The 13,881-nt window shown below is 42.4% G+C and overlaps 1 protein-coding gene across 3 annotated transcripts in view; it reads left to right on the plus strand.

Moving 5' to 3' along the window:
* The window catches only part of LOC122773124 (fibroblast growth factor 12-like), a 29,885-nt gene extending 17,004 nt beyond the window's left edge, over positions 1 to 12,881 (plus strand). For 2 of the 3 annotated variants that reach the window (XM_044031526.1, XM_044031525.1), the window contains exons 2-5: positions 3,375 to 3,485; positions 3,713 to 3,816; positions 6,859 to 7,057; positions 9,356 to 12,881. In XM_044031526.1, the coding sequence (XP_043887461.1) occupies positions 3,375 to 3,485; positions 3,713 to 3,816; positions 6,859 to 7,057; positions 9,356 to 9,507 (566 nt within the window). In that variant the 3' untranslated portion in view covers positions 9,508 to 12,881. Of the gene's footprint in view, positions 1 to 361; positions 652 to 3,374; positions 3,486 to 3,712; positions 3,817 to 6,858; positions 7,058 to 9,355 lie in introns of those variants that run through there. The other variant, XM_044031527.1, reaches the window with a different exon arrangement.
* The last annotated feature ends 1,000 nt before the right edge of the window (positions 12,882 to 13,881 follow it).

Here is a 13,881-nt window from a genome sequence, read left to right on the forward strand (position 1 = left end):
AGAAGAAAGTTAACATTGTCACTGTCTCCTTATTCATCTCGGACCTTCAGCCTTTGAAGAAACTGGCATTTTTCAGCATTTTTCGTGAAAGGGTGAGCCAGAAAAGAGGGGTAGACACACAGGAAACAGCAGCCACCCAAGGCTTGCCTCAGACATTGCAGCAACATTTCTGCGAGGTGAGCAATCTAGCGTCCTGAAGACGATGCTGTTGGAATGAAATGTCACCTATTTGGAAACTAAAGTAAACAGAATAAACTTTATTTGATGTTTTCACATTTGCATAACGCAAAGGAGTTTTGAAAACATGATCTTTAAAATGTTTCTAATGACCAATTGACCATAAAGCTGAAGACAAAGCCGGACTCATCGGACTTTCCAACATGTCTCCTGTTTGGGATTAAAAAAGTTGTCCGATACTTTGTGCTCAGTGGCTCTGCGCCACCTCGGGGGAGATGGCGGCGGCCATCGCCAGCTCCCTGATCCGACAGAAGCGTCAGGCCCGCGAGTCAAACAGCGACAAGGTCGCCACCAACAAGAGACGCACAAGTCCCACCAAAGACCCGAGGTCTCTGTGTGAGAGACACATCTTCAGCGTCTTCAGCAAAGTTAGATTCTGCAGCGCAAAGAAAAAGCCTGTTCGCCGGAAACCAGGTGGGTTCTGGAGAAGGTTAAGAGTGAGATACACAGTAGCTTCAATTCTTATGATATCAGAGGACGAAGCTGGTGTAGTTTATATTTGGTGAGGCTTTGATTAAAATAGCCACAACAGTGCTACTTGCATGTTTGAACGGTAGAGTCTCAACCCATTTTGACCACATGTCCACATGACCATGACCGTTAGTTCACTGAAGTCCATCATAAGATGGTCAAAAGTTTCTCGGGTGGTAGGTGTCTTACCTGGGTTATTTGTGGCACAGATTGAGTGACAAAAAATAATTTAGCATAGTTTGGGAAAGCCTTTAATGAGCCAGTGACGTAGGTAAATGTCCATTACAGTACTTAATTTGAACATCTGGACAATGTGATGTCTGATTGACAAGATAAACCAAATTTACTTCCAGTTTCCAATTTACAGTCAGTCATCATCTACCGCTTTATCCTCCACCAGAGGGTCGCGGGGGGTGCTGTGCCAATCTCAGCTACATCGGGCGATAGGCGGGGTGCACCCTGGACAGTTCGCCAGTCCATCGCAGGGCCACACACAGCTAGAGACAAACAGCCATTCACTCTCACACTCACTCCTATGGTCAATTTAGAGTGTCCAATTCACCTAATCCCCACATTGCATGTTTTTGGACTGTGGGAGGAAGCCGGAGAACCCAGAGAGAACCCACGCACACACGGGGAGAACATGCAAACTCCATGCAGAAAGGCCCTTGCTCGAACCCGGGTCTTCTCGCTGCAAGGCGAGGTGCTATCCACTACACCACCGTGTAGCCCCTTCCAATTTACAGTAACTAATATATTCTTCCCCCAAATGCAGGCGCAGAATGTGCACGCTGTCACTTGTCATCTGTTGTCAATGTGGTGTGAGTGAGCACAATTATTCTGCCCCTGAAACATTTAATCTGAGGCGGTGTCATTGTTGATCAAGATTCTTTGTCGCTGGCTGACCGTCAGAGGGATCAGTGGCAGGCCTATATATGTGTGTGTGTGTGTGTGTGTGTCAGTGCCTCATACTTCAAAAAAAGCTGAATTACTCCTTTAAAGGACGAGTTGTCTTTAACACATCTCAGTGCAGGAAGCAGCATGTGATTGTGTGCTTTTCCTCAGACATGATCAAATTTCACAGCTTGTTGTCACACTCATTCACACACACACACACACACACACACACACACACACACACACACACACACACACACACACACACACGCACACACACACTGGTCTCCATGAGTTCAGAGGAAATTGCTTTGACTTACATTTGTTTCCTGGAGACCTTAACCATAACTTCTGGCCTAACCCTAACCCTGACCTCTGCCTAACTTTAAAACATGTTCACCTTAACATGTAGCAATTTATCTTATGGACACTTGTGGGATCACTTGTGGGATCACTTGTGGGATCACTTGTGGGATGGAGGCTCTTTGTCCTGAGCTTCTCTCATGAAATGAGCACAGACAGACAAACACGCAGATGTCCTGGCACAATCCCTCCATCTCTGGTGATGAGATTTCCTCAAGGCTGTTTAAAGGAGGTGCAGTCATCTGCCTCGACCGGTTGGGGTGAAAGGAAAATGGGAGACAGCGGAGAGGTGGGGGACAGAAAGGGGGGAGCGAATGGACCAGAGGGTGATGAGGTAGAGACAGAAGAGAGAGAGACCAGGAGCAGATACACAACAACTGTATCAAAGTTACAAGTTTATACAGTCAATGATATTAATCATCAATATCCACAAAATTAATGTTGCTTCTGCTGTTTCATGACGTGTTACAGAAAATGTGTCAGTTAGCATTTTATTAAAGTTTACATTTTTGTGGAAACTTGAGAAGTTGTGTGTGGATGCCAGGCGTAACCATAGCAACAGGGATGAGTGAATGTTGAGTGTCAGGACGTTTCCCTGTCTTTTTTCTCACTTTTTTTACTTTTGTGTCTCTCTCTCTCTCCCTCCCTCTCCTGTTTCTGTATTTAATGGCCCACATTGTCATCTGGAGCATTTCTCCATCTCCTCATCCCTTCTTCACGTCCTCGCTGTCTCAGTTTATTTCCATTAACAAAGATCCTCTGTGGAGCCAAGAAGAAAGATGAGTCACCCATGGGGTTTGAAATAAAACAAACTGACGCCCAAATATCTTTGATTTGACAAGATGTGTCACTCGTCACCAGGTATCCTGTGTGCTTCTCATGGTGCATAGAAAAGTTTTGACACAAATGTCTGAATCTCCATAATCATAGAGGTCCTGGAATGATGATCATGTTAGTGAAAATTCATGATGATAAACCTACTGAGTGCATTTTATTGCAGTATGTCATCACATTGAATATTTCACCACCCTTAGTTCACTCACTCCAAAGGAAATAGATTCTCTGCCTGTCATTTTCCGGCCAAATTCTGTGTAATCTTTCCAGGACAGCAGGTGACCTACGTACACGTGCACACATAAACACCTCGTGCTGTAACTTCAGAGTGGACTGACAGCAGAGATGATGACCCACCTTCAGAACACGGCGGCGCTGAAGCAGAGTGATGTTTTGCTGTGTAGAGATGAAGCAGATGAAGTTGCTTGCACAGAAGTTAAAACCCTGAGCCTGAATAATAAATATAAGTTTAGAGCAGTGATGGGTCCTGAACTGACTCTCTCTCCGTGTGTGTGCGTGTGTGTGTGTGTGTGTGTGTGCGTGTGTGCGTGTGTGCATGTGTGCATGCACAGAGCCGCAGTTGAAGGGCATCGTCACACGTCTCTTCAGTGAGCAGGGTTTCTTCCTGCAGATGCAGCCTGATGGAGCCATCAGTGGAAACAAGGACGAGAACAGCGACTACAGTGAGTCTCCACTGCTGGGACGTTTAAATGAGGAAAAATTACGGACTCACCCTTTAAAGAACCAACAGGAGACATCAGTGTTTAACTTATGTTGATAATGTTGTTACTTCAAGAGCTCAATATCTTCTCAGGTGGTACTTTGAGAACCACTGGTCTAAATATTGAAAACATGAATCTCTGTCTCTCCGTCTGTCTGTCTGTCTGTCTGTCTGTTTCTTGTCGTCCAGCTCTGTTTAACCTGATCCCCGTGGGTCTGAGGGTCGTGGCGATGCAGGGCGTGAAGGCGGGACTTTACATGGCCATGAACGCAGAGGGATTCCTCTACACATCAGTAAGAGCACAAAACAGCAGCTCAGTGTGTTGATGTCATTCTCAGGGTGATGATGTTGTCGTGGTGGTTTGACATTGATGAGCGGTGTGATGAGGTGATTAGTCAACAGCATGATGATGACGTGATTAAAGTGCAACTAAAGTGAAAGCCAGTGCATACTGTATGTGTATCACAGTTCAGTGTAAAGTATTGAAATTATAAGAGTATCTACTGCCTCTCTGGTCAAACACCAGCTACTGCATTCAAATGTTCTCATTGGCTATTTTAGACAACGCTTACATCACTTCTGCCCGACTCCTCCCCCCTTTTTTAAATGCAGGAGTTAATACTCTGTGGTTTTTCTCCACTATGTGAAGCCAGGTGTGAGCAGCACCTTGTTACTCTCCCTCCTCCTCCTCTTCCTCACCCAGGGCTCAGTCCACTTCTTTGGCATTTGAATATCGATGTCATGACACGATATCATGTTAACACGGTGAAGGGATAATTAGGCAGGGGATGTTTCTTGCCGTGGTTATCGTGTTTAAAAAATAACCGTGATTCATTATATTACAGAGAATATAGAATAATACAGATGCAAGCAGTTGAAAATAGTTTTCTTTGTAACGTTCTGGACTGGAGTTCTGTAGACGTCCACAGGAAGAGAGCAGCAGGGCTGTTGAAAAGAACATTTGGTCAGGATTCTTCACGGTAGACTCTTCCAGCAGTTTTCCACAACTGTGAGGAGGCACTAGGGAAGACCCAGAACACTTTGGAAGGTGTTGTGTTTCCCACCTGGCCAGGGAACACCTGGGAACCCGACCTTGGAGAACAGGAAGAAAAAGGACGAGTGGATTGATGCCACGTTGTAAAAAAAGACTTGTGAATAATGAATGAATCCAGATTTGTCAGAGTTCTTCCTGTGTTTTAGTTTCAGACTCATATTACGACTCAAGTTTCTTATGAAAAAGAACCTCAACAACAACAACAAAGGATGTGTTTTCAGACTATGTTTGGACACAGCAATAATGATTAATAATAATCAAAAACAACTAAGAGGACAGATGTGGAGACGGAGAACAGCTGCTTCTCCTCACTGAGTCCATCCTGTATTATTCATGTCTGCATCAAACTTTAAAAAGCTGTTCTTTCGTCACGTGAGCTCGGAGATGGAGTGATGAGGAGGTGATGGAGGAGGAGGAGGAGGATGAATCTGACCTAACAGTGGGTCAGGGGCCAATCACAACCATGGCACTTAACTGAAAATGACCAATATAGCTGCCGCTGGTGTGGAGAGACAATATTAAACTAACTGAGCGTTCATATTAACTGTATATTAACTGTAACGGCATTGAAAGTGAAAAGCAAATCTCACATGTGATGCGATGTTTAACAGGGAGCTAGTGGAGTTGCTGGAGAACAGGTGTTACGTGGTTTGTGCTCTCATCGGTTGTAAGTAAGTGGCAACAGGTCACACGGGCAGCCGGCGTTGGAGGGACTGTCTTTGTAAACACGATTTACATTTGAAAATAAATCTAAAGTAGTGCTACAAGGATAAGACAACACATAACATTGTTTGAAGAAATGTAAAGAACCCCCAAAAAAAACAGTTAATGGAGCAAAGCACCAGTGTCAAAGTTCAGAGGAGGATTTGCCCTTGTGTGTAACTTGTTTCTGTTCTGCTCTGATTGACTCTGCTCCTCCTCGACCACCTGTTAAAACACACACAAACACCTGTTATATCTGGAGGGAAGTAACATGCTAAACTCTGACCAAGTTTAGAGGCTTTATTGGTTAAAAATGAGGAGTAACTGGCTGCTCAGGATGAGTTGTAGCAGAGAAGGTGATGGTTCCAGGCTGAGAGTCAGACGAGACGTGGTGACCAAGGAGAGCCAGGAATCGAAGTAGAATAGAAGTGGAGTCTTGAGTGAGATGATGAACTGCAGGGTCTTCAGGATGTCCACGACAAACACACACACACACACAGGGAGGAGGGAGGAGAGCTCTACCTAACCATGGCACAATTAGGTTTCAGCATCTCTGTCTGAATGGAATCTTTCCTGGCTGCTTTGTCACTTTCCATTGCTTTGATTGCCGCTGTTACTTCAGCTTGAGTGGGTGGGCTGGAGTCTGTTCCGACAATCATCACCTCAGGCTCTAGTTGTGGAGGTTCATCGGGTTCTGGCAGCTGCTGCACTTCCTTAATTTGAACCCATCGCACAGCTCCCTCCTTCAATGATGATTCCCTGTTTATCTTCGAAGAACATAGTGTTGGTGGCATATTATACTACATATATATAAAGACTTTGATCATGTCTCTCTTGGCTGCAGCCTGTTCTGCTTCACTAACCGTATTCTAATTAAAAGCTCTTCTGCACTTTCTTTCTGGACCTGCATGTCTTTGTAGGCAATATTCATGTCTTCCTACTTCTTTTCCACAACGTCTTGATCTTCTTCTTGTTGAAAGCCCTAAAGAAGTTCCTCTCTTTGGTCAGAGATGCTCATAGTTTATCTGTATCATGAACTTTACGTTGGCGCTTACTGACCGGTGTTTTCGCTTTAGCTTCAGCTTCACCTTTGCAATTAGAAGGCTCACTGCTCACTGCTGACATCTGCCCCATAGTGGACTTTAAACTTCCTATTGAGACCTCTGCCCTTTCCTGTTGACAGAACGACCCTCTCCGTGATGGTGTGTGGGAGATTATACCTGTGTGGGAGATTACACAGCTGTTGATCATACGGCGCCTGACAACCATGACCACGTCACATTACTACATCCCAGTTTTGCATTTACAGTGTACAGTACATCATGTTGTGGGGATTTTGTAAAAAAACCCATCATCTTTGTCCTCTTGTGCATTCATTGCAGGGGCATAGTGAAGCAAGAATGGTACGTTTGTTGTACTTTGAATTCAAAATGTGCCTTTATCCGTCTGTCACTGATTCTCTCTCTATGAGGGATTGAACTGAAGTCTTGTGCACTCCCTGTTCCAAGAAAAGACAGTAGAACGTCATGTTTGACAAATAAATCACTTCAGTTGATCCCCTCTGTTCTCTGTGTGTCAGGATGTGTTCACGGCAGAATGTAAGTTTAAGGAGTCCGTGTTCGAGAACTACTACGTCATCTACTCGTCAACGCTGTACCGGCAGCACGAGTCGGGCCGCGCCTGGTTCCTGGGCCTCAACAAGGAGGGCGTCATCATGAAGGGAAACCGAGTGAAGAAGACCAAACCCTGCTCGCACTTTGTCCCCAGACCCATCGAAGGTCAGACACACACACACACACACACATAACATAGCTTAGAACAAACGCTGTATGCAGAGGAATAATAATGAGACACATAGCTTCAGTTCCAAAGAGGTTTACACTAATGAATCATGAATGTTGTTATTTGTCACATTTGTGTTTTGTTGTGTATGTTATTTTTATATTTTGTCATTTTAACCCTAAAGTGGTGAACAATATTATTAATTTTTGAATCACATGACATCAAATCACATTTATTTGTGTCATACCAGACATGCATGATCTTGCCTCTGTGATAGACAGGCGACCCGTCCAGGGTTTTAAAATATTAAAAGCACTCAACATAGCAAGTAGCTACATAATAACATTTATGTAGTTATTTGTAGTTATTATTACAGAAGTTTTCTTATTAATTATAGTTTGATGTTTTATTTATGTTTATGTTAATGATATTTATATGTTGTTTCCTTTAAAGAAAAACTACTTTGTAGGATGATGATGATATGATTGATATTGCTCAACGTGACGAGTCTCTGCATTATGCTTGATTTAGCATAAACACCTGTGACGAGGATCCAGCTGTTGTCCGTCCGTCACGTACAGACACATTTGGACGGGCTGCAGGGGGCGGAGCTCTGTCTCTGTCTGGTTTGTGTGTTTGATGTGGATGGGACAGTTTGGACAGGTGGACAGGGTGTGGAGAGTGAGGTGCTCAGGTGAAGGTCATCCTCGTCTCAGTGTGAGGTCGAGTTGAAGCTCTAATATCACAGATGGAGGAAACATGAAGCTCCATTTCAATTTTCTGCTGCTCTGTCTCCTCCCCCCCACCTTCATTTAAAAATACCTTCATCCTCTTCCTCTCTGTGACTCATCCTTCACCTTGAATGTCTCCCCCGTCACCCCCATTTTAACACACACCTGTACACAGCACGTATGTGCATACACACATAGGTATACTGTATATAGAGTGTTAAACACATTTATTAGACCACCTGTTATAAGAACATAAATATTTTAGAAATCAAAAACTAGTTTAAAACTAAATATGTTAGTGTTATTTATTTGGCAAATAACAAACTGAATTCACCTTTATTTACCCAAATTTGAGCTTTTTACCACTAAAACCACTTTTCTCTTCAGTAATGCAAGTAAATAACTATAATTCGAACATTTTATTTTATATTTTAGCATTAAAAAGATCATTTAGGTTGAAGAGCTTCGACTCTCTACCCTTACAGAAACATACAAAATTATTTTATAATAATTACCCAGTCTTGTATAAAGTACCTAAAAGTAATTCTTGAGTAAAAGTACAAACATCTTACCAGAAAATGACTTCGGTAGAAGTTGAATTCACTTTTTTATAATAAGTAAAAGTCTTAAAGTATATGACATTTACTGTACTTAAGTATATTTTCTGATATAAAATGTACTTATGTTTTAGTTTGTAAAAGTATTTTAAAAAGTCAGTTAGGATTGTGCCATGGTGGCTCAGTGCTAGGGGGTGTTGTCTTTCAACTTAAAGGTTGTGGGTTCAATTCCTGCCTCTGCTAATACATGATTATTTTTTTTTTACTGAAGCACAGTAACAAAGTATTTGTACTTTTTTACATTACACACACACTGTAATTACAAATACTGTTAGTTTATAGCAGCTGTGGCTTTGGGTTGAGGATTTTTCGGAGGGCCGTGGTTCTGGAAGTGACGTACTGAGGGCCGTAGGTTGATAAGATGTCAATACGGCTGGCGATGAAAAGCCGGAACCAGCAACTATTCCCCAAGCTAGAAGTCCCGAAGTTTTCACTTCAATAGAGGATTTTGAGAGAAATCTCAGAAGAAGAAGTGGAAGAAGAGACGGCTTCTAAGTATATCACGTACAAGAAACCACACTATTTGGGGAAAAAGAGCACCCCAGGGTTTAGGGTTAGGCATGGAGATGAGGTGAGGTTAGGGCCAAGATGACCTGGTAAGGCCATATAACAATAAAAAAAAAAATGTCACGGTATTTCGTAGGTGTCGGCGGCCATATTGTTCAGCCAAGTCCTTGGGCCTGCGTAGTACGCCACTTCTGGCACCGCGGCCCTTTGAAAAATCCTCAACCGCTTAACAATTGTTAGGCACTGTATATATAATATACAGTTCATAGTATTAAATGCTGATGGAAAGTATTGGAGTATTGTGCTGTATATCACAGTGTCGTTAGCATAAAGAGTGATATACTGCCTCTGCTGGTTCATAAACACTGCTGCATTTAACGACTTTGAATGTTGTGTTTTCTGCCCTCTCCTCCTCCTCCTCCTCCTCCTCCCTCTGCAGTCTGCATGTATAAGGAGCCGTCGCTGCACGAGCTTGAAGAGAAGCTGTTGAAATCATCACGGAGCCCAACGATGAACAGCGAGGAGCGTGCAGGGATCCTAGAGCAACAGAAAGAGCAACCGGAGGACTCCACAGAGCAAGACGGGTCATAGCCTGCAGCGCCCCCCACAGGAGGAGAAGGAGGAGGCGAAGGCGGAGGCGAACTCCCATTTTAACACTCCCTCGGTTCAGCAGCAACAACAACAACGACGACAACAACCACTCCAACGACGACAACGCCACAGCGACGATGGCACCGGCGACGACAAAGAAAACAAAGAAAAAAGAAAAAAAAAGTCATAGAAAAAGAAATCTTCTTGCTCATAAAAATATTTTAAATCTAAGGGGGCGAGGGGGGCTGAGGGAAGGGGCGGGGCTTCTTTGTGAAATCAGGACATTGATTATGATGATGATTTACATTTTATGCAAAAATCCCTGCTGAAACCGCAGCGGGAAGCTAGCACACCTATTCTTCATCGCCACTGTAATCATCACCACGGCCGCCATTGTCATTTCCTTCACGCTGACAGCAAAATGTTTGAGTGGAGCAAGCGCTCGGAACTCCAAAGCTTTAAGCCATGTAGAAAATTCACTTCATGTCATTCGATGAATGCAACAACGCTCGCACTTTTGACACGTCACGCTTCTTCTTCTTCTTCTTCTTCTTCATGTTGTTCTGTCCAATTAGAAAAAGTTTCAGCTGATTTGTCCTATTTGATTTTTGTTGTATACGTTCTGTTGCAGACACTACTGTTAAAACGAGCTAGAGGGGGAACTTGCACATGAGAGACAGCCTCGTCCCGGTGTGGACCACTGACAGTCGCTCTCTTGCTGATCGTTTCAGTGATCCTGTGTCCGTTTGTACGTCCTTGCAGCAGAAACATAAATCATCTGTGAGAAGATGGTCGGGTTTAAAAAACAGTACATTAGTACATACAAATTTATGAGGCTCAAGTTTCTGCCAAACGCGTTCTTGAACATACGCACAGGGAGAGTTTTCAGACCGGTGTCCGTTCTTCAACGATCGCAGCGTGGCCAAGATGCCGGCAGTGCATCAGTAGAGATGAACTTGAAACTGACTAAGCAGGAAAATAATGTAAAAACTGATGGTTTCTAAAATGCAGGACAGTGAGGTGCACACAAATGAAATGAAGGACTAAAAAAAACTCTCTGCCTTTAGGGTAGTGAATATTGATTGTGGTGGTATATTTATAAGTTCTTCCATGATACAAAAGAAAGTCGTTGAAAAGATAAGCAGCTTATTGTGCCGCGCTGATCCAGGTCTAACAGCACAGAAGAGAGCGACTCACTTACCTGTACAAGCGACACACATGACTTGACATGACACAGTATGATCAAATAAAACTAAATACATGATCCGGAAACATCGGCTCACAGTCGACTCCACCTGCTGCTCTCTTTTTAGGTGATTCAATACATTTTATTTTTATATTTTACATCAAAGAACGTCACAAGTTGTTTTTCCTTTAAATTGTGTCCATGAAGGTTCACAGTCATGCAGGTGACTGTGTCTTTAAGAGTGTAGAAATCAGCAGCGACAAACATATCCAAATGAAACTCTACACTTTTGTATATTTTCCTTCTTCCTTTTTTTCCAAGCGAATCAGATCGTACTTTAGTCGCAAACACATTTTTTAAATGTTAGTATTCCTGCTACTTTAGAGTCAGACAGACAGACGGAGAGACGGGTGAATGTTTATCAAAAATCAGTTTAGGTGGTGATGGACTTAAAGGCCTCTCCGCTGGAGACATCGGTTACGCTGCACATCTAGTCAAAGCAAAGTTCAGACGTTTGTTATAAGGTTGTTGAACAAAACAAATATTGTTGTCAAAGCGGAAAATATTATGGGAAACACGCAGATGCGTTCAGGTGTCGGTTGACGGGCTGGTTGGTGACACTGCCCTGCTTCATGTAGATGAAACGCACTGCCCTGAAACGTCATCATACTTCTAAAAGTAATAAACATGAAATCACCTTCACCAGGTTAAAGTTCACAGCCAGTCATTTCAAAAAAGATATTTTTGGAGTGTCTTGTTTTCCAGAGTGGCGTCATCGCACTGCCTTTTTTCCAACACTTAACCAAGTTCTTCTCTCACTTAAACTCGTGAATGACCAGGTTTCCCAAAAGCATGTTCAACATTTTTTACGTTTACAGAAAAAAAATGTCAGTGCCCACTTCAAAAGCAAAATGAACCCTCTCTCTCTCTATCACTGCCTTTGTTCTCCTGTGGAATATATATATATATATATATAATTTTGTACAGGTTGTTTACATCTTCAGGATTTAATGATTTAACAACAAAAAAAACAACAAAACTGCTCCCCCACAAAGACTGAAAACACCACACTCAGGTCGTTTTTGGGAAACTTGGTCGTCTTCCGTCAGCCGACATGAAAACATACGTGAAGCATTTGATTGTCTGCATGTGGGGAACTGTGATGCATGCTGCTATTTGTGCTGTTTCTGCTGCAATGTTTTAACCTGACGTGTCAGAATGAAGTGTAGGGGTCAGGGACGAGGTCAAGGTCAGGGACGGGGTCGAGGTCAGGGCTTGTAATTGGATGCGACAGCCCCAAGTGTTTCCCTTCTTGTTTTGTTTTGTTTTTATATTGTGTATTGTGTATTTAGTGGATGGATGGATGGACAGATGTAGAGGGAAAGGGAACGTACCAATCACAGTCCACCGCACTGCCTCAAGAAAGTCTTCCAGTTTGAAGTTTTGACTCTGTCCATGTAGAGACGGCAGAGTCCATGTCGTCTTAAGTTTGTCGTCTGTGAATGTTTCTCTTCCCAAACTGTCGATATCTTAATGTCGACGCCATCTTTTAACAAATGAATCCAAAACAACTTAATCTAATGGTGCATTCGATTACCACGGGAGAAAACATGGACGGGAAAAAGATTTGCACCAGTTTGTCAGTTTTACTGTGTTTTTTATTTTTTAAATGACTTAAACGTTTGCGTGACACTATGGTTGTGAATATTAGTGATAATGTTAAATCCATTCTCACCTTTAAGGCTGTTTCTTAGAACGGACATTAAAGTTAACAAAGAACAACAGTCAACTCACACACTAATTAATTAGCAATAGTCATGATGATGATAATGTTATCATTATCATCATCATTATGACATTATTAGTGATCATTAAAGTGCAGCTGAGTTGACCTGTTGACCTCCAAAGTCCGCCTGTAGGCAGCGCTGTTTGTCCGCAGCACTGCCAAAAGTCCACTGGCACAAAATGATGATGTCATTAAAGCAACGGAGAGGAGGAGGAGGAGGAGGGAGAGGAACTGTTGCCGAGTGGAAATGTCGTGATCTTTCTTTGTGTTTGCTGATGTTTGCACCTTTTCTGAAACACAGTCATCTATCGCATCATATATAAGACAAAAAAAAACGCCATCGCAAATACGCCGCAGGATTAAAAAGATGATTGAAAAATAAAAAGAGAATCATAAGAAATATTCAAGTGTGTGACTCTTTTTTTAAACGTACTTACCTGTGGGAACCAGCCAGAATTATGGAGGCTTAGTGAAAACATGGCTGCCAGCAGGACAGCAAAAAAATGTTTTAAACATACAGTATAGAAATGTCAGATTAAGTATATGATATTTGAAGAGTATGTCTGTTGATTTATCTTCCTGTTAGACTGCCTTTTTCAACAGGAAACTAAAGTTTGTAAACTGCTCTCTCTACTGCACCAAAGCCCATAGAGAAAATCAGTCACACCACAGCACACAGGAGTTGTTGATTCACTATTTATATAATATTCAGCTCAAATATAATACTTTGTAACTTCAATGCTTAAAATCATTCATTCACATTTACATCAGCTGTACAAACTTACCAAACAAGGTAACAGTAGACAGGCAGCTCCTGTGTCCTTGTGAGCTAAAAATGATACATTTCTTAATGGAATTTGGTGTGGGAGAGAATTGTTTACAAACTGTAATTTCCCTTTGGGAGAAATCTGTCTAATAAAACGTTCTCAGTCTGTTTTGTGTGTACAAGTGTGCACAAGAAATATCCCTTTAAATTTACTGTTGCTCTAAGTCTGAATCCAGTTGACAGCGTCCCAAGCAAACGTGTCTCTGAAAGTTATTACAAGAGGACATGAGATACGAGGGCATATATAGTCCAATTAGAACTACGACTACAGAAGTAAACAACAACAAAAGAGAAACAAACATAACAGTAATTTCTATGAGCCCGACACTATTGAGAGCCAGAATTACACTACATTATGTCAACAACAGCAGGGAAATAGGAGGTGTTTTATTGTGAGAGCAGCTCTTTTTCACACATTTGTTTGTTTTCTGTCTTTTATTTTGTTAAATAAAAAACAGTGACTTACACGCTTAGTGACTCTTTTCAGTTCGCATACTTTTGACCCAGAAGGTTGTTCCACAGTGAAGCCACAAGGGGGCGACATCACACCACGAATCAGCCTGCACCTTGACTCCT

The sequence above is a fragment of the Solea senegalensis genome, linkage group LG8, assembly GCF_019176455.1.
Source record: "Solea senegalensis isolate Sse05_10M linkage group LG8, IFAPA_SoseM_1, whole genome shotgun sequence".
Lineage (NCBI taxonomy): Eukaryota > Metazoa > Chordata > Actinopteri > Pleuronectiformes > Soleidae > Solea > Solea senegalensis.